At 45.1% G+C, this 21180-nt stretch overlaps 2 protein-coding genes across 2 annotated transcripts in view; both read right to left on the bottom strand.

Annotated features, from left to right (window-relative positions):
• Positions 1-206: 206 nt before the first annotated feature.
• LOC141970732 (NF-kappa-B inhibitor delta-like) lies at positions 207-8364 on the bottom strand. The gene is made up of 7 exons (XM_074927546.1): positions 8287-8364; positions 7533-7679; positions 5165-5216; positions 4601-4767; positions 4136-4252; positions 707-871; positions 207-278 (listed from the first exon to the last, which is right to left on the bottom strand). The coding sequence occupies exons 1-7, from the start codon at positions 8362-8364 to the stop codon at positions 207-209; spliced, it is 798 nt and encodes a 265-aa protein (XP_074783647.1).
• Positions 8365-11563: 3199 nt separating this feature from the next.
• The window catches only part of POU2AF1 (POU class 2 homeobox associating factor 1), a 63717-nt gene continuing 54100 nt past the window's right edge, over positions 11564-21180 (bottom strand). Inside the window, exons 2-5 of the mRNA XM_074927545.1 lie at positions 14399-14526; positions 13672-13714; positions 13314-13585; positions 11564-11876 (exon numbers count right to left, since the gene is read on the bottom strand). Of these exons, the coding sequence (XP_074783646.1) occupies positions 11565-11876; positions 13314-13585; positions 13672-13714; positions 14399-14526 (755 nt within the window). The 3' untranslated portion in view covers position 11564. The remainder of the gene's footprint in view (positions 11877-13313; positions 13586-13671; positions 13715-14398; positions 14527-21180) is intronic.

The raw sequence follows: 21180 nt of genomic DNA, 5'->3' as shown, positions 1-21180 counted from the left end.
AATAAAGCTTTCAACCATTTGAAAGCTCATCTCCTGGTACCTTACATGCAACTCAGGGTCCACAGGTTGAGAAACACTGTCATCCCACCGCGGTTTAAAAACTCTAAGAGCAGACATGTGCTGGTTAACCATCCTCACAGTTTTTCTAAGAGGCCTTGTGCAATCAGCAAGCTGAGGTCGAAGCCATTCCACAAATTGCAGACAACCTAGGATCTGGCATTTCGGCAGCAAGAAACGAATGCAGATGCGACTTTCCCTTTCTTCAGCAAATGTCTAACCTGCCAAAAAACGCAGAAGTTCATAACCTACCATCTGAATCTGTGCATGCAGACACCCCAATACATACATACACACACTTACATACGTGTATATGTGTAACTAAATACATATAAACATGTCAGAGACTACAACGAGGTCCAGGAGCCTTTTCATACCTGTAGGCATGAAACCCGATCATCCCTTCAGATTCGCTGTTGTTAGAAAGAACTACATGCTGATACCTCCCCCAGGTGTATTTGGAGGACCAGCTAATACCTTCTTTGTGCTCCTTAATTACAAATTTACCGAAGTGGGGAACCCCCAGGTCTACCCCACTGCAACATCAGGCCCATGTCATACAACGTGTCCTCGCCGTTCCCCTGGTAAGGACAGTCAGCTGCGGTGTGCACAGATGTGTTAGGAAGCAGTAGCAATGTGAGTCGTGTACCTGATCCCCAGCTTTTCCAGAAGGAGCCATATGGATTGGCTGATCGTTGTCTAAGTTTCGGATGCTTGGGTCTGCCCCGTGGTCAAGGAGCAACTGGATGATTTCCTTCTGGTTCTTGTCACGAGGCAATGCAGCTGCCATATGCAAAGCTGTGTTGCCATGTGCCTAATGTAGTGGAAGGAAAAGAAGAAAAAAAAAAGAAAAAAAAGAGAAACCTCCTGATAAGCTGTGCCACCTACTCAGAATTGTTTCACAAATCTCCATTTCTAGGTCAAGAGCTGAAGAAGGCTCACATGATTACCTACCAGAAAGTGAGGGAGTCGCCCTTCTCTGTTTCTCCTATGTATGGCTGCTCATGCAGGAGATTTGTGGATTTAGATTTTTCTCTCAGATAGAGCACTACAAACTGGGGGGCTTTGGTGCTTTGGGCACAGCTAACAAGTAGTCCTGCATCAGCAATCATCAACTCTGCAACCATCTGCTAAATCTTACCCTTGTGTAAGCAGAGACCTGATGAGTTATTTGAAAACCAGAAGGACAGAGGTCATGTAACATGCGTAGTTATCCAGGAGAAACAATAGGAACTATTTCACTGGGAAACAAAGTCGGTCTAAGGGACACAAGAGACATTATGCTGTGTTACCCATCACACACGGGCTACACAAGGATTGACCGCAGCAGACCCGTTTTTACTGCACAGGCCTCCACTACTCCGTTTTACAATCACTTTGACGTGCTAGAAAGTTGCAGAGACCTTGACACAAGTGAACACCAGACCCAACAGTACATAGGCTATGTGTGAGGCTCAAACTGATCTCTTGGATACCAGACACCTTTGGCTGCACGAGTCCTCCCAGGTCACCAAACCCCTGGTGTTAAAAAAGAGGTGCTCTGAAAGGTGCCAAGACATCTCGGTGTCCAGCTGTCCGTGTCCCTCAGTGACTTTGTGTACTGTGGACCAGACAGGACCATGGGTGGCTTGGCTCTGCAGCAGATGCAATAGATGATGCCAGGCTCCAAACCTTCTCCTGGTTCCTTCCCAGAGTGCTGAAGGTAGTGCTTGGCTTTATTTTCATGGCGCTGTCATTGAGCAGAGTCCTGAGGCCAAGGGTTTACTTAAGCATATATTGACTCCAGCCTTGCCAGTACCAGGATCTGCACAGAAACGATGGACAGAATTGGGTGCGAAGCCACGGGACAGAGCACGCTGCGATGTGGTGCAGAAAGGCTCTGCTGTCACCAGACCGTGTAGAAATCTGTGCCCCTGCCTAGTCAGGTATGACTGGTAACGGTTTTAAATGAGAAAAACCTAACAAGCAAATGCACAAGGCAAGGTATTTTTAGCCCGCAAGTCTCATTTAGGCAGCTGTAATTTTTTTTTTTTTCTCTCGGAAACGGCCCTACAGTTGTCACGGAGTTGGAAGGTTGGACACAAATTGCAACATGCATTACTACTCCAGTGGTTCAAAGGAATAAACATGATTTTCAGGTCTTATTTACCACTGAGATGTAAGGGACATCGCAGCACAAAACAAAACAGCAAAAATCTTAAAAGCTATTCTCAGACAAGGCATTTTTTAAAAGCCCTGAACAAGCAGATCCTTGTCGATTTTATCATCCTGTAGAGCCAAGGGATAGTTACAAGCTCTTTGTAGGATTTCTTGTTAACATGGAAACATCTGCGTGTGTTTGCTGTGTCTTTGTGGCAGGAGCACTTTATAGCTTCCAAATCCAGGCACGGGGCTAAGAAAACAAGGCACCCTGGCAATGCTTGATCTTGAAGCCTCCCGTTGACTTTAATAGGGCTTATGTGAGACAGAGGTCCAGAGCACCAATGTGTGAGCTCTAGGAATCCTTCTGATGGAAAAATACCTCCAAGGCCTCAATGCTTTTCTCATTGTGAAATCCGTGAGGAAATGCATTTGGAATGGGACAGCCTCAGCAAGCAGTGGGTGAGCCAGGGAAGCCAAAACAGACTCCAGCATCCCTGCTTTCTTGTCTTATTCATACTTGGAAGAGATAAAAAGTCAGGATGGGTATCAGACAACCTTGCCATCGTATTTCTCACTGTCCCAGACAGTTCACCAACAAGACTGAAGACTCAAAGTGATCCTATCACAGCAGGAAGCTCTCAGAGGATTGTGATCAAGAGACAACAGCAGGCTCCCATAGCAAGCTAGCACCTGCCTAATGGGTCTTAAGAGATACAGAAAAAATGCAGTGAAAAGGCAACAGAAGGCCCTTCACGGTGCAGGAAGGCAGCAGCTCAGCGTTATTACCCACATTCACAAAGAAAAACATGTTTTCTCTAGTCCAAAAGAAAACTGTAGGGAAAAAAAAACAAAACAAAAACAAAAACATGAGGCTGCCCAGTATATGCTTCCCAAGTGAGCAATTCGGTTGATAGAAAACATTCAATTCCTTTCTGATGGACACAAGCGTGTGGATGGTTTAAGGAGTAGAAATAAGACTAAGGGACTGAAGCTCTTGAAATGAAAAGCTAATGTACTGACCCTCTCAAAACAGGGAGCCCTAGTCTTGTCCTCCCTTCCCTCTGTCCTTCCCTGCTCAAGGACACCCTTCTGCAGAAGCACCCAGAATCACCCACTTCGTCCTGCTGAGGGGGCAACTTGTCAAGAGCCAAAGATCTGGCTGACGCTGCAGAGCCACGTCTTAGCTAAGGCACAGGAATGTCAGGATTTTTGCTTAGGAGGATGGGTGAAGCTGATACATCTGCAAGATAGTGTCACTGCTTGGTCTCTGCTCAGAGGTGAAGTACGGGGCAGCAAGGGGATGGGCGACACAGCAGCACTGGGGAGGTTTCTGGCTTGCCTTACACAACCTAGGAATGGCTGTGCTTCCAGAAACCCCGCACGGAGCAACCGGCGTTAGCAAAATTTCATCTCGGTGAGCAGGGTTGTGTAGAGTGCCTAAAGGGGGGTCTTGAGCCCCCAGAGTTGCTGCCAAGAGCAAACCACTGCATCATTGCAGGTCTGTTTTCTCAGTCTTCAGTCTAATGTAATAAAGTTCATGGTCCTCCTCAAGTAACCACTTCCCATGTCCTTTCTCTTCCCTGGTTATCTTGCTCTCCCATTCTGTCAGCTTCTACCTGCTGAGAGAGGGGTCTGCCTTTCATGACACAACTCAAGAGTTCAAGCCAGGCACTTCTTCTCAGATGAAGTGTCTATTTACTGGAAAATGCAGTTTCAGGTTGAAAAAAAAAATAAAAATTCAGATTCACAAACTCTTGCTCTCTCCCTCCAGAAAAAATATGTGTGGGAAGAGAATCACTGTTTTCTGCAGGACCCCACAGATCTCCTCACGCCTCTGCATGCAGCCTCCCAGCACAGCACAGCTCTCACACTGCTCTCAGCATCCCTCTGCCTGTGGATGTGCACACAAATCCCGTCCACGCATGGCCTGACTCACCTTGTTGTTGACAAAGTCCTTGGACTTAAAAGCATTCAGCTCCAAGAAGTATCTGAGCAGGGAGATGTTCCCATCCTGGACTGTATAATGAAGGACTGTCTTGTTGCTTTTCACATCCTATTTAAAAACAGAAAAGAAAAAAAAAACCTAAGCAAAATTATAAGTGTCCTGTGGAACAACCTGAAGATTTTATAGAAACTCATCGGAGAAAAGTCCAGGCCAGCTCTGCAACTACTATTGAGAATCCCCTTCCCTTCAGTGATGCTCTTACTGTCCGGCGTCTGCTCCAGGCTGCAAGAAAATAACTCCAAAAGGCAGCAACTCACTCTGCTACCAGTCACTTGAAAGGCGAATGGGCTTGGTCCTTCTGTCAGCAGTTCATTCCTTCTCCCATTCTATAGTCTGAGCATAGCACAAGCATCAGGCAGGACAAGAAGCACACAGGTAACGGAGCTGGTTCCTCACCCGGCTGTAGATGGAGGCTCCCGTCTGCACCAGGAGGTGGATACAGGACTCCAGCTCTTCACTCTGGTGCTGAAGATCTTTCTGCTGCTCCTCCGTCAGCATCTGGCAACCCTGCTCCCGGAGCAGGACGTTGTGGGCCAGAACAGCACAGTGGAGTGGGGTATGACCTGGAAAACCAAGCACAGGAGGAAGATCACAGCAGTTCCGATGAGGATGGTGAAGTACAGAGAGGAAGCGAGGGCTGGCAGGGAGAGCATCTGCGTTTCTGCTGTCAAGGCACCGTCCTTCTCTGGTTTCAAAGGTACCATACTGCCTGTACAGACAATTTCTGGGGTACCCAGCATGTGCCCAGTTCCAGTTGTGCACTGACCGACTCACCAGCACCGCTGAATTCTGCAGCATTTCAGCGCCCAGCAACGACCCTCCCTCAGGCACTCTGAGGCCCCTCTGGCCTCCTAGACCCCACCAAACAGCAGTGAGCAGCAGGCAATGAAAACAGCCAAGAGAGTTTTTAATTTATTTTTTTTTAATACCACTATAAAATATTTGTACAAAGGGATTTACCTTCAAAATCCTTCAGTTCTAAATCAAGAGGGAAACCCAGTGACAGTATAACCTAGAAACAACAGAGAAACGGAAAAGTTTAGTTCAGCCAAAATTTAATTCAGCCAAATTCAGTCAAAAAGAACAAAATTTTAAAAACCCAAACCAACCATCAGATAATCATTTAACTACAAACTAAGACATTTGACACTAGATTTCAGTGTTGTGTATCTATTTCCTAACAGGGACATTCAGGGTTACACAGGATGATCACGTTTCCTAGTTTCCTAAACCCCGCCTAAGTATAATATCCTGTTAAGAACAGTAAAACCAAGTCACTGCCTCCAGCTCAAGAGCGTTAGCCTCCTCGCTTTCACCCTGCATTAAGCAAAGGCACTAATAACACCAATTCGTATTTATTCGGAGTTATTCTCGGCAAGGATAAATGAGAATCTCTCCTTGACACGTACAGCCAAACTTTATTACCTAAAAGTTTGCTGACACTGGAAATTCTCGGACTGGGTTTATTTACTTTTTCTTTTTAACGTGCAGCAGATGTGCAGCAGCGTGAGAGGTTAAAATCACAGCTTGTTGCAGGGACTGCAGCAGGGAGGATGCAGAGCATGAAACAGCGGTCTGGAAATGAGCATTGCTTGGACTGAGCAGAGAGTAAAAATTTTAAAACTCTCTGACATCCGAAAGCGATAGATTTGATGTGATGTAGCCAAGTAGCTCCTTGTCTGTATTATTACAGATAATACTTTTTTTTTTTTTTCTCTTGATTGAATAAAGCAACTTGTTCACATCACAGCATCTTGGCTGAGAATTTTTGCAGTTCAGTGACTCATCCAGAACCTTATCAAGTTAGACAAGGCACAGGACAGAATCCTTCTGCTGAAAGATTATCCAGAATGGTTCAGGCCTGTGCTCTCATCTCATAACAATAATATAATATGTAAAGATCAAATATTGACAAGTAGCTCTGAGCTGCCTGATGATTAGAGATTAGATGTTTAATTCATTAGGAAAAACGATTCCAACAAACCAACTGTAAAGCATTTCATGGCTTTGCCTATATCAAGAAGCAAACCTGTGTGCGTTTTCCTTTTTTTTTTTTTTTTTTATTACCAGGAAAAAAAAAAAACACAAAATAAAACCAAAACACAAACCATCACGAGGCACTCTGGGAAGCTTTGTTAAAACACTTTTTCTCGCTGAACGGAACACCTCTTTTCCAGAGAACTGACCACGTTACACATTAACTGCCTGCTCACAGCTTAACCCAGGGCATGTGCAAGGCAGAGATAACGAACGCTGGAGCCAGGCTGCCAGCACGGCAGGTACTCCCTGGCACCTCCACTGGCACACCCCTCCTGCTCAGAGGACCCTGTGCCCTGCCCTCAGGGAAACTCAGCAGTAACCACGCTGCTGCCATCAGTCACAGAATTGTCTAGGTTGGAAAAGACCCTGAAGATCATCCAGTCCAACCAACTGGTTGACAACGAAACTCTGCCTTGAAGCTGCCTGTGCTCAGTCCTGACATGAAGGCACGTTTTATGGCCAATAGCTAAGCATTTAAGAGACACATTCCAGTAGGCTTATCTCCGCCATGTAATCCCTTCCAGAAAATTCCCGTAGTGCCGTCTCTAATGTGGTAATTTGCTCCTCAGAGTCTGGCTGGCGCTAGTCCCTGCCTACAGAAAGATGTGTGTAAAGCAATAGGGAAGGAAGGGTCTGGTCATGTAAGTCATGACAGCCCTAGTAGATTCTGGCCGCAGAGGACTGTCTAGTTTCTCTCACACCCTGGAAAAAATCTTCTTGATGGATCTTGGTTTTGCATAAAATCTGCAAAACGTGTCTCATTTGGAAGGCTGTGCCTGCCCTGGCTCTGTCTGCAGCATCATATCTGCTCTCTCTTCTGTTGGCTTGATTCTAGACACAGTTCATTGCTCCCGTCTGGATGATGCTGACATCAGGGAGGGGGTTTCACACTCCCTCTCCTTACACCCCACAGCAGCCTGCAGCCTCTGGGGAACCCCCTCCAACACAGGCATCAGGACAACACTGAGGGCTCAAGACAGAGCAAGCCCACCTGGCCTGTCATCAGCAGATTTAGAGCTATAAACTACAGAAAGAATTTACTTCCCCCCCTAGTTACATTAAAGCCATTTCCTCTCTAACAGAAGGCTGATGTTGGCTGCAAGTATAGTCCTAAAACAGGAACAACCTGGGAAGTCGATTCCTAACGCAATGGAAAAGGAGCCTTTGGTCAGTCTTCATTGCTTACTGACATCTTGCCTTCCGAGACAGTTATTTAAAGACGCCACTACTGAGACTTTATTGTAGGCTGATATTGCTAGCGATTAAAAACCTAAAAAGCTTTTCCTACCTGAAGAACTTGGGCGTACCCGTACGTCGCAGCGAGGTGTAAAGCTGACTGCCCTTTGTTGTCTACAGCATTGACATCTGCTCCTGTCTGGATCAAATCATAGACAATAGCTGGCTGCCTGGCAGTGACAGCCACCAGCAGAGGAGTCTGAAAATAGCAGCACAGCAGATAAAACGTGAGAGTCTAGAAGCAGATGCTGTCATAAAACAAGGAACGAGGAAAGGCATTCTGGGCTGGCTGATATCTAGAATCCCAAGGATGATGGTGCATAAACCAAAGACAATTCTCAGGCAGATTTTTGAATGCCACGTGTTAGGACCATTGGTGACACAAAACAGGGGGCATTTCCCACCTTCTGCTGACCCTCTAAGTGTTCTTCAGCCCTGATTTGGATGACAACCCAAATCCTGCATTTTTGAAACCCTGTTTATGTCAGGTGCAGCACCCCTAGCATAAATCTGCCCTTCATAAAACTTTCGGCCTCAGAGGCTGTTGTCAACATGCACATATTTTCCAGGACCAGTCTTAGATCACTCTACGAACCATGGGCTAAAAAGAGAAAAAGCTCATTCTCCTCCCACCTAATTTTAGGATCCTGCCAGAGGCACCTAAACAAGGCAAATCAACGTCCGAGGCTTCCTTTGCAGTAACAGAGAGACAGCTGGATTTTCCAGGGCATCAGTTGCTCTCAGTCATGCGAAGCCCATGCCCGTCCCAAACACCCCTGTTCGCAGGATAAAGTGCTCTGTATTACCTTTCCTCTGTGTTCCTTGGCATCAAGTCTTCGCAGCAATTTCATGCGCTCTGCAGCTGCCAATGTATACGCCCTCATACCTTTAGCTGCATAAATATGTAGAATTCTAAGACAGTAAATAAAGACACCGATCACTGCTCGGCCATGAATCACCCTGGGAGCAAACAGTTTTACAGGGTAACATAGACATTTTGGGGGGTTTATACCTAGTGTTCCACAAAACCACCCCACTAAGCCCCAAAGGGCTTGACCTTGAAAGGACCCACTCCCATGGAAAGGGCTTCCTACCTCAGAATTACCGCAGCGTTCAGGAGCCCTCAGCGCTCCTGAGCTTTGACATGCTGTCTCCTTTCCACTCCAGCACTTTTTCAGGTGAGATTTGCCCTTGAGCCGGGAGGTATCTGAGTCCTCCACCAGGCCTACCCTGGGGTATGTTATCACTTGTGGGGCACGCACTGATGGTATCTCCCCATCCAGGGTAACTAACAGCCTCTTCTAGATGGTGTATTTGTAAACACCCCGTTAAGCTCTACTTTATCGAAACTACGAGTGAGAGGGACCAAGTCCTTATCTTGTGCCTAAGACAAAGAGTTGTCACAACCCATAGCAGTTACAGGCTGGTGACATGGCCCTTAGTGACAGGGAAAACACTTCACTGCTTCACTTTGGTCCCCTGGTTTTGTGGCTGGAGTTGAAGGAATTGCAAAGAGCCACTCGCCACCTCTGGTGCCCCGGGTCCTATTTGAAAGGTGCCAAGGCACGGTGCTTTGCCCAGGAGCAGACCATCCTAAGGCAGTCCTACCAGCCCTGTTCCACTCCAGACAGCAACATTCGATACTCTTTAGTCAGAAGGTGGGGGGCAGTGGTTTCTTTCCTCAGGTAACTTTGTACCCCAGAGCCACACTTCGCAATTTCAAAAAGTAAAAATACAACTTTGTGGCTAAGTCTGATTTTCAGTCGAGCTCAGGATTAGCTGTGGCTGCGCACTCACGCATCCCCAGGGATGCCAGGAAAGGATAATAGTGATGGAACACCCTGATCTGAACTGCAGGAGTGCTTCTGTGAGCAAGGACTGCTTGAGTGAACAGTGCCTCCAGGCCGCGTTTGGATCATGGAGTTCCTCCTTAGTCTGCCTTGAGGTGCAAAATTATCAGAAAGTCTAACAGCTACTCTGTAGTTCTACCCTGTACATATGTTAATGAACTAATTGATTGCCAAAACAATGAAGGGTTACCCTTTTGGATAGGAAATAAAACACTCTAGGCATGTGAAAGTTACTGCAGATCTTTATTGAAAAAGATTTTGTCTTTTTCTAACCAGAACAACCCAGAAAGAAATTCTGAAACAGGTCTTTTTTTTTTTTTTTTTTAATATTTACACACAGAATTTACATACATTGAAGTGAAAGAAATTTAAAAGCAGTCTTAGCAACCACAGGCTCGATTCATAACTGCATTATCCCAGTTTTACTCTCTTTGCCTGTGTAAAACTGGAGTAAGCAGTGGTGAACTAAGCTCCTTCTAATTAATTTCTTTGCTGGGTTTTTCTGCAAATGTAAGCCACTAATTTCAATGCACCTGAACTACTGCTATTTTCAAACAACTTTATGATCACTTACATGATCTATTGCTTACGTCTTCCAGATTGGTCAATATTAAATAACAAAATACTCTTTGAAAGTCCTCAAGACTTTCGACCTGAGCTTGCAAACCTCACTCAGGCATGAACTGCACGGTCACTTGAAGTATTGCCTGGGTGGCAACTGAAATGCTGGACACCAGGTAATAAACAGTGCAATAAATTATTTTGCAGTTAGTCTTGCAAATAATAAAATCACCTAAGGATCCTGGGCTTTAGAAAGCAGAAAAACCCAGAGAAATTGTGTTCACCAGCCAAGCATCCCTTGTTTATTAAGAAAACAATGAACAGAGTTAGAAGGGGATATATCTCCTGCAAATAACATTTACCCGTGGCATGGCACTCCTGAACATCCACAATAATATTTACAGTTGCATCCATCAGAGGAAAAAAAGTAAAGCTACTCATTCTCCAGGAAAGAAAAATCAGAAAGCTATAAAGAAAAATGTGTGCGCCTTTGGGCCTGGGAAACTGCAGCACAGAGAAACTTTCCATAGCAGAAAGGCACAAGAGAGGTCGCTAAGGTTCCCTGGCTCAGCACGGCATCACTGACTTCACACTCGAATGCTACAGAGCAGACAAAAGTATTGCTGGCTAATGGTAATGCCATGAATTCCTTGTTAGACTGAAGCGCAGATTTTTGGAAGACCCTGTCTTCTCAATCATCTCCTGATATAGGGCCATGTCTTGCAATCCTGACTCAGGCAAAACTCCCGGTGACTTCAGTGGGACCAGGATCTGTCCATTGGTAGAACATGCAGCATTACCAGCCAGCCACAAAATCAACCCCCCATCTTAAAGGTGGATATTTGCAAGTCCAAAACCATTCTGCATCTGAAAGAGCACGACCCCAAAGCACTCCGCCACACCTACACGGCTGTTTGCTAACGGCAGGGCAAGGTGAGAACTTCAAATTAAAGTTTTGTGTGAACTCCAGTGTTTCATCTAAGCTACTTTATGTTGCTCTGTAAACAGACATATCTGACTGCACTGGTGTTTAGTTCAGCTGTAATGATTTTTTTGTCTTCAGACTAACGCACCCACCTGCAGGAGTAGAACAAAACTACACTTTACATTTTCACATTTTCCAAAGGAGCCATTCGATTTAGGAAAGAAAAATGTCGATTTACGCTCCGAAAAATGTTTTGTTGCAGATCAGGTAGAGGTTCCTCCACGGGCAGGGCAAAAGACACACACGAGGCGTTTACACTGAGCTTTGGAAATCGGCCCTATTAAACTAGGTCTTGTCGATATTTTAAAAGGCAAGTGTACCCCCACCAGATGCTAGAGCTGCCCACAGCCACACTGTAGTGTCTCAATTTGAGACCATGCCCCGTGTCTGAGGATGAAAGTCACCTCGTGCTGATGCTGAGCACAAGAACTATGCAGTATCAAAAACCTGCCTGGGCAAGGTAAGAGGAGCTGTAACAGCAGAGAAATCTCGTGCTGAGCCCCAGAACAAAGCAAGTTTCCCACAACACACGGGTCATGTTGTGCTAGAGGTGGACTCCAAGAGTCACAAGTAAAGTTCAACCCCCCCATGCCCACCCCCCAAGCCTGCTTTTCCTCTGTACTCAAAACTCACTGTGGTGCCAAGGTGAAGTATTGAGTAGGTGAGGATCAGGCCCCAGATGTGCACCTTAAAGCCCTTCAACAGAAAGAGCATGGTTTAAAACATACGTATCATTGTCTTCATCTTCTAGAAGCAGCTTCTCAATGGGCAGCGTGCCGATGACTCGTCTGGCATCCTCCAGCTCCTGGGGGGCTGGTTCAGGGATGGAGATGGGCAAGGGTACAAACTGTGGCCCGGGAAGCGTGGAAGAAGCTGGCTGGTACTGCAAAGTGGAGGCTGGCAGTGCGGAGAGGGGCTGCGCCCATGGGAAGTACGTGAGAGGTGGCTGCTGGTCTGTCACCTCGAGCTGAGGCACGACAGCAGGGGTGGTGCTTCGGGGCTGTTAAAACAGAAGAGAAATGAAAAAACAAAAAAAACAAAAAAACCAAACAAAATAAAACAACTGGCCAGGTGGGGTAGGGAGAGGACACAGAACAAGACGAAGGATGCTCAGTCTCACTTTTAACATCCCTTTTCCTGTCGCGCTGGGTAGAGCGTTATAGCGAGCGTGACAGTTTTCCCACGCTGGCTCCCATGAGAACGGTGGCTGTGGGTGTGCCAGGTGCTTGCTGCCAGTAGCTCACACTCGTGTCAAGCTCTCTCTAGCTTTCTGTTCCCACTCCCACCCTCACTGTAAGCCCATGAGACAGTTACACCCTGTGGTGAAAAGTGCCGCCTTGGCCAGTCTCTCTTGTGAGCTGAACGCACGGGCACAACTTCGCAGCCACAAGGCTGGAGGCAGCTTTTCTGGCCTCCGGGACAGTCCACCCTGACTAGTCCCCGTCAGCCAAGCAGGCGGGTTTGGAATGACAGCCCTTCCTTACCAGCGGAGGCCACAGGATGCAGGCATGGGCCTTTGCTGGCCTGATGGGTCTGTTTGAGCATCTGAACTGAAGCGTTAAAAGGAAAATAAACTGCTTTGAGTTCAACTGAAACAGAATTCTCTGCCCTGATCCTCTGCGGATCCGCCAAACAGATTGTGTCCAGCCTGACACCAAATACTCTGCTCTGTTAACGTGCTATCTTGGCCTTGTTCTTTCATCTTTAAATAGCAATTTTTGAGAAATTTATTCCCAACTCATTCTTCCCCCTTCACCTGGTAGATGTGTTTCCTGGAATCCCATTTACGTGGGGTTTTTTTGTTTGTTTTTAAGTTTGGAATTAAATAGTGAGGAATCCTCTGGATACTGATGAGCTCTCTAGTGGGACTGTGTCCTAAGTACTTGTTCAGACAACAGCATTTTTTGGCTATAACACGCATCCACTCAGTGAACAACTTTAATTCTGCTTCCTCAGGTATTCCAAATCCTAGCTGAAGAACAGCTCTTCAAGCTGGACGTGATGACAACAGTAAAGATAACATTCCCCATTATTATTCTCGAGCTGCAAACAGTATCCTCCTCCTGTGAATAACTGTTCACAGACTTGAACAAACTCAGGGCAATGTCAGCTCTGCTGCTGACTCAATGGGAGATGACTCATTTCCCAGGACAACAGAGAACAGCGTTATGTGTTAATAACGTGGAAAGTCTGGAGGAGTGGAGGGGGATGCAGAAACAGCAGTGATGTTCACCTGATTTCAGTGCAAACACAACTTCTTGTCCTGCTCAAACTCTACTGATGTCCAGCACAGGGCTAGAACAAGTGCCATGGATGCAAAGTCACACAACATTCTAGTAATTAAATAAATTATAGTAATTCCATCTGGCACTCCCCATGGCTCTTGCTAGAAGGTGAGGAATTTGCTGGCATTTATACCTGGGCATTTTTGACTTACTGCAAAATTGGTGATCAGCGGTTGAGAAGTGTAAGTCAGAACAGATGAAGGTCCCACCAGCGTGTAACTGGGACACATCGGCTGAACATACATATCTGCTGTGTAGGGACAGTTGGCTGCTTCGTGGGACACGTAATCGGGGTAAGTGGTCCACTGAGTTAAAGGCTGTAAGGATGTGGGAGAGGGCTGGGAGATCCAGCCAGAACAGAGCGCTCCTTCATCTGCGACAGGCAACGCAGAGGCAGCAACATCCATATCAATGCAAGGCTGGCCTAAAAAACAGGAGAGGATTAAAGCCCAGTGCAGCGTAACCTTCCCTGCCGTCTGACAAACACTTAGAAAGCCAGGGAAACGTTACCCATTGGTGAATAGGAAGGAAGTGGCTGATGGGGCAAAACAACCTAGGAGAGAAGAGAAAAATATCCAGGGATTAAGACCATAAACACTAAATTCAGTCCCCTCTGAGCAGCACTGAGGGACAGATCACACTAGCTGTTATCAGCTGATTATCTGCCACTGCTTCAGTGCTTGAATGCTCCCACCTGCCTCCACAGAAGGGCCAGAGAGGAGAGCTGAGCCTGGCAGGCAGCACACACCACCCCAGCCCTGCCCGTGGGCTTAACCAACCTCCACATGTCCCTCCAGCTCAAGGGGGCCTTAAACAGCATTTAAACCTTGTGCTGCAGAGGGAATTCCTGTCTGCCTCCTCCTGGGAGAACAGATAGAGGTAAAGAAGCAGACAGCCAAGGATGGCCCTGGCTGATCTCTCTGTGCTCTTGAACAAGTTGCTTAACTTCCAAGCCACTTTCTCTTCCCAGGAGTTAGATCCTGGCAAGCGCAAAGCGCTTTCACCCTTCCATTAAGTCGATGGTGACCGAAGATGCTCAGCACCCTAAAGGCTCTGTACCTAAACTAAAAACATATTTAACAGTATCTCCAGGTAACATCAGTTGCATTGCCTTGAAAATGCTTTAGAGATGCAAGGGTTTCTTTCATTGCCAAAGTGTTAACAGCTGGTGCCAGAGCTGGTCAATCATTTAGCTACCGAGGAAGAATTTTCTGCCCGTGTTTGTTTTTTCTCCTACCGTTGTAGCTGCCGTTGCACTGGCATTATGAACATTTCCCCGTTTCCTTTTCAATAGCTCCTTCACTGGCTCTTTGACACGGACACCTTGATAGGGGCGAGGCTGCGGCTGCTGTTCGGGAGCAGAAGCTGAGGGGAAAAAAAAAATATGCAGGTGACATTTATTTTCCTTTCCTGCCCTTTGCACAGAGCCAAAACCCCCATGGCAGGCTGTACTAGTCAAAGTGGCTGGAGTCTGGACTCATAAACATTTTCTTCCTTAGCTAATGATCCTTTTGGCCAATATGTGACATCGGGTGGCACAGCCCTTCCCTCTCCCTTTGTTGTTGGATGCTGTGAGCACACGGATGGATGGAGAAAACAACCTAACCCGAAATAAGGATGCCGGCACTTCCCTCCAGCTGTTAAATAACTGCAGCCATACCAAGAAATTCAGCCCCCTTTTTTTTTTTTTTTTTTTTTTGCAGCAGAGCATTCATACATAATTCACAGCAGGAGAGCTGGCGCAGGCCTTGCAGCAGGGATGGTTTGGAAGGCAGAGCTGGTGTTTCCCTGCCGAGCTGGCAGGTTTTATGGTCTGCAGAAGCCTCGTCCTGTCAGGCACAGGGTGTAAGGAACATGCTCTGTGGAATAAACTAGGCATATTGCTTTAGACCTTTATGAAAGGCAGGGAGGGTGTAGTACAAGGAAAAGGGGTTCCTGCTGTTACACAGAGGATAGTATTCCTAAAAGCAACAGCTACCAACAGACCTCCACCTCCCTGTGAGGGTGTATTTTATACACAAGTGTAATAAGAGTAGGGGTGGTGAGCCACACACTCTGCAAGGAGGTGACAAAGGGCATCCCTCTTCAAAATTTACCCCGTAGGGAAACAAAATTAAAAAAAAAAACAAACAAAAAAACAAAGAGCAACACACAAATTCTGGTTTTCCTCAAACTGTCTCTAGGCTAAACATTTTGTTCTGCTGCCTTCAAGGAGGTTTCCGTGCATTAATGGTGATTTTTTTTTTTTTTTTTTCAGGCTTCTGACAAAAATAGCATGTTTATTTTATTCCTTCTGACTTCACTTGTGTCTGTTTTACGTTGCTTCGGTGCCACGGCTCTGCGGTGCAGCAATCTACACACATCTGAAGGACAAACCAGATTGAGTATATCCAACATATCGTACAGATTGGTTAGCAGATATCTAGCCTAAGACACAACATAATTGCTGGCCATGTACATACATTAAAAAGTAGAGATTAGACGTTCAAGAGAAATACATTATATTCTGCGCTTAGATGCAAGCTATAAACACAACCCAAATTAGAGAAGCATCCTGGTTTGGAAAGCTATTCAACTCATCACCAGTTTGACACGCATCCCTTTGGGAACAGGTAAGAGTAATTAAGTGCCATCCTGGACAAGCCTCATGTTTCTGTTCAAAGCAGAGCTTTGCTCATAGCCCGGCCAGGAGGTTTGGAATGTGGTGAGCCGGGACACGATACAGCTTTGCAGACAGTTACGTTGGCAACACGTCTCAGAGCTTATAACCATAGAGGCTGAACCATTTCGAAAAGTAAAGTTTACATCCAAAAAAGCATATCACAAAGCCTTGCCACACGTGGAAGCAGAGGAAGGCCAGTTCTTCGTAAGCCGATATTATCAACCCATATTTTATATAAAGTATTTGGAGGCAATTGATAGCAGAAGGAAGCCATAGGATATCAAAGGTCGGGGAGGCCCGGTATTTGTAAAGCCACTGATAGCAGTGGTGGCTACCTGCCCCTTTTCACTGCACTTTGATTTGTAAATAGGCTAATTGATAAGTTTCCATTCCTAAAGATCACAACTGGCCTTTGGTTTTATGAAGTACGGGTGGATATCCAGCTCAAATCTTAAAATGCTATTCCACCCAAGAAGTATTTATTCAGATTTACGTTCTGTGCTTCACATCACAGAACAAGATGAATCGTTCGACTTCTGATCATCTCTCCCAGCTACATGCAATTACACACACTGAGATGTTTCTGTTACAGCTTGAGGGGGGGGGAGTAAAACTTGAGTCTGAAGACAGAAATTGTAAGTGAACCCCCAAAAATATTTAACAGAATAAGCATTCCTGCTTTAATTTCTTTTACAAAAATGAAATATTTCTTTCCCTTCAACTTTGCTCTACCATTAACTTTGATTCTCTACATACCATTTAATCATGAATCTTGGTTGGCCATTATAAATACTTTTAGTATCAGACCACTACATTTATGTGTTGAACTGCTGTCTTTGTGCATTTTGGGAAAATACTTTGCTTTAGAATAGAAGCTGAAGAAAATAATAGCTTTCAGCCTTTGCCTGATCTATCTTTGCTTTCTTTGGACATTTTTTATAGGACTTGAAATTGCATTCTCACGAATCCTGTGGCTTTGGAAACGCAGTTAATAAAGAGATTTAAGGTCACTTTAATTTGGCATACAAGCATCCACGAGGGCTTTTAATACAGTTTGTATTTTGCTTTTTAAATTTAATTAGTATTAATTTATCTGAGTGCAAACAATAGACAGCGCTAAAAAGTGCTGTGGTATGGGCTGGACTGAGAACTCTGAAGAGAAGCTGAACACTTGATGGGATGTGTGAAATAAAGACCATCACGAAGGTGCTTTCTTGGTCTTAGAAGAGATTTATTTACATTTGGGAATTACACAGAATCATCTAGGTTGGAAAAAGACCTTGACTATGATCCAGTCCAACCACTGAATTAAAATTGAACTGAATTGAAAATTGTTTATTTGTACTTTACCGAAAAGCTCTTCAGAGTCTGACATTGCTGTTGTTCTTTGTGCTGCATGACAACAGCTCCACCAAAGCACACAGGAGCTCTGCTATAGATTGTGCGAGAGGGAGAACTGTACCTCTTGAGTAGTATCTTATCCCTCAGTCATCACACCGATTTCCCTCCGTGCAGAATTAGGGTGGGGAAGGATGGCGGTTTCTGGCTCCAGGTTTGGGGGGGGGGGGGGGGGATGGGAAAGAAGAAATTTACTGTAAAAGCTGACAAATATACCTATTCAGAGTTTCCGGTGTAAGCAGAGTAACCAAAAAAAAACACAACCAAAAAACAACCAAAAAAAACCCAAAGTCTGCAGAACATATTTCGGTTCCCCCAAGCTGACCTCCAGAAATAAAAATAATGCTAGCACAGCTGCTTTTCCACTGTTCAAGTGTGTACCAGGTCTCAGCATCACAGACAAGCCACAGCAAAATGACTTTTGGCTGCAGCGTACAACTCCTCATAAAGCAAAAGAAATGCGATCATTTTAAAATAAAAGCATTTTGAGAAATCATGACAATTAAAATACCCTTGCAAAGGAAATACCTGGATTTAGTAGTCTCCAACTCCTTATACCAGGGTTGTCTTAATAAACTACGAAGCCTGCCTTGGACCAAGTTTCAATTATACTTTTATTTTAAGTCATGAGCTGCAAATGCACCAAGGTCCACACGCCCAAATGGTGTTCAGAGAAATCAAAGGGACAGTGCTCAAGTGCCCACTGTGTTCTAGCTGGTCTCATACAATTCAAGGACCACAGGACAGGCATAAGCTGTTCCTTAATAGGCGCTGGATCTTGGTTTGCAACTGCTCTCTGAAGTTGGAGCACTATGAAGCCTCAGAAGTCAAGAAGGAAGGAATCTAATCCAACTAGTAGGAAGCTTTGCAATAGTTTCCACGTGTAAATATATTTTAGCTAATTGCAATGCTTTTGTCAGGCTGCTTTACAAATCCCTGGCTCAGGCTCCTTTCATCAGTGTTATCACTTACTGTATTTGTTGAATGTCGACAAAAGCCTAGCATAAACCTTAAAGCCTTTTAAGTATGCGTTCAAAGTGGCTGGATAACAACGGTTAAAGAAAAAGGTACCAAACGAAGCAGTTCCAGTAGCTCCAAGTATCAAAGTGACAACAGAAGAAAGCCCGTAGAGATGTGGGACTCCAGACTGAATGGAGAAGGTTGGAGGTTGCCAGTTTCAGTGGCTTCTGAATGACAATTTGGTAACTCCGTTAGTGGTGTTGTTAGGGTCAACACACTCATCTCTCTATATTTGTTATCCCTCTGCCAATTGGATTGCTCCTTGGAAAAAAAAAAATATAATTTTTCCTGCTGAGTATGAGTCCAAATTGTGCTGAACATTACAGGCACAGCCAATGGGGACCTTGGTGGCTGCTTTTGGGGAGCAGCTCCAACCCCAACTCATGGGCTGACAAGAGCTTCAGGAACATCCTTCACAAGATCCCTTTGCCCAAAGTGAGCAAAACTCTGAGCAGATGTTGGGTAGTAACCCCATAAACTCTGGCCTTCAGTGTTTTGTGCTTCGGAGAACCTAAAGAGAGAGATGTCCACCGCATCTAGTGCAAGAGCCAACAGTATCCTGGGTCTGCGTATTTGGCATCCCCAGATTTTTGCCAGCACAGTGTCTACCTGCACACACAATCTTTTTAAAAATACCTGCTTCTTAATAACATCCATCAAATGCTGGTCTGAGTAAAAGATCAGACAGGGAAAGCATGCCAAGACATTGCCAAACAATTCAACCAAGCAACTTCAAAACAATTTAATTTTTAATTCAACATTGCTGAAAGTGGAGGGAAGATAATGGCAAAACAGCTGTTGGAAGACCGCAAGTATTTAAGTGTGACAAGTTTCAGATCACTAAACTTCACATTAGCACCGCCAGCTTCACACACACACACACAAACTGCGGATCAGCTTAAACCTTCATCCTCTCAAACAAGTCAGAACTATTTCCCATCAGGCCAGTTTTCAGTTTGAAATACACTGCTAATCTTTAAGAGTTTGCATGACTCCCTGCCTGCAAGAGCAAATGACAGACTTGTCACCGTTTCAGCAGATTTACTGTTTCTTTGCTCACACGCTGACATGTGATAAGTTTATCAATTGATCAGCGTTAGCAGTGTAAATATTTTCCTCTTCTCGATATTTTTATTTTACTGGAGGTGAAAGGAGAAAAGAAACACAATAGAAAAAATGTTTTCTTATTTGCGGTAACACCAAAAAGCAAACGCAACTCTTGAATAAGAAGAAAAATTTAGATTTCAATTAGCGAACTAGTGAGTTTCTGGCTTGGATTTTGAAGACCAAATTACATTAGGCAGCTGCTGACATTTTTATCGTATACAGTGAACTTTTGCTAATTAAAAGGAAAAAAGCAGCTTAGGTTTGTAAACACTACTTGGATGCTTAGACTCGAATCAAAACCTTTTCACAATAAGGTATCAATGCCCATTTAGCACAGGACTAAATATTTCACCACGGTTGTCTGCATTTTTACATTGACTTCAGATACAGAACCCTTCAAAAACATATTTTTTTTTAAATAAGTATTAAAGCTAATAATATCATTTTGGGTCTGTTGATGCTTTGGAAATGAATCAGGTGATCAGAGCTGACACCAGAACCGAAACGGCTGCTTTTGTGAGAGCGATCGTGTTCCACAGCACATCATGGGTCACTCTGATAAAACGTAGCTCTTCACAGCTCGGCAGGCAGCCCCTCATATGAGAATTATTTAATCAGCTCCCCCTGTACTTACATCCAGCCTTCCTAGCCATTCATAGCAGTGGATCAGCAAGGAAAGACAAGGAAATCTGAGTCCAGTTCTTAGCTCTGTCAGGATCCCTGGATGAAATTAAGGGAAGGGTCACCCAACTGGCGGATCTCCAAAGTTGCTCAGCTGCCCGAGGTTAGGTGCTTTAACAGAATTGTCAAAAGCACTTTTCAGTGCTTTTAGAAATCCCTGCAAAGGAGGATCTGTAGTCCTTAAGCAGTTAGACTCCCCTTGAAAACTCAGAACCTCACGTATCTATACAACTATGAGAAAAAAAACAGTCCTTAATCCTTTTGGCCTTGTGTTTGTACCGCTCTTAGGACAACCCCCTGCCAGTCCTCACAGGGGTATTGAGGTGGTGCTGGGAAGGTAATCCAGCCACAACCATCCTCACGGGAACAGCCAGAGTCTGGATGCTTGGGGTCTAATCACACCACCACTACCCATTTATGCAAGGCAGTAAATAGTGTAATATTTGTTCAGGTCTCTGGCTCCCTCAAGCATTGCCATCCAGCTGGGAGGCTTCAAGCACACTGCAGAGGGAGGGTTCCCTGCTCATGACTAGAGATGATGAGCCCTGTCCTTATTTGCTGGCTAATTACAGTTTCCCCTCAATCTGTTACTAAGAGTAAAAAACCCATGATCTTTCTTTGTCTCTGCTTTGTGGTAAGTCCAGGGCAGGAAAACAAAGCACTGGAATTCATTCACCTGTCTGAGATCCCAGATCGTAACATGACATGGAGTCACTCAGGAGAAAGGTTCTTCTTTTCAACTTCATCCCTAGCCCTCAGCATCCTCCAAGGTTTGTCCTCTTTTTTTAACTGCTCCGACCAACCAGTCAAAAGGGAAACACTCAAGTGACCCACCTGCAACTCCTGTCCTTGGAAATGACAATTATTTGTACCAAGATCCATCTTAGCAAGTTGTGTTGGCAGCAACAGACTTGGCTGGCTGGTAAGTACCAGGGCACTGGTACCTGGACTAAATATATGTAAAATACAGACCCAACTGAAAACATTCCCTCTCTGCACCCTGAGAATGAATAACCTCCCACACTGTGCTCAGACACAAAATGATGTCTACAGCATTGCCAAATAAACAGAGAAACAACTCAGAAAATGTTTCTCTGTATTCCATTTGGCCATTGCTCACTTCGTTACCTTATCAACAGCCTTTCCATCTG

This window comes from Athene noctua, chromosome 26 (assembly GCF_965140245.1).
Source record: "Athene noctua chromosome 26, bAthNoc1.hap1.1, whole genome shotgun sequence".
NCBI lineage: Eukaryota > Metazoa > Chordata > Aves > Strigiformes > Strigidae > Athene > Athene noctua.
Note: the sequence above shows the minus strand (reverse complement) of the source record. Positions and strands in the feature narration are given on the sequence as shown.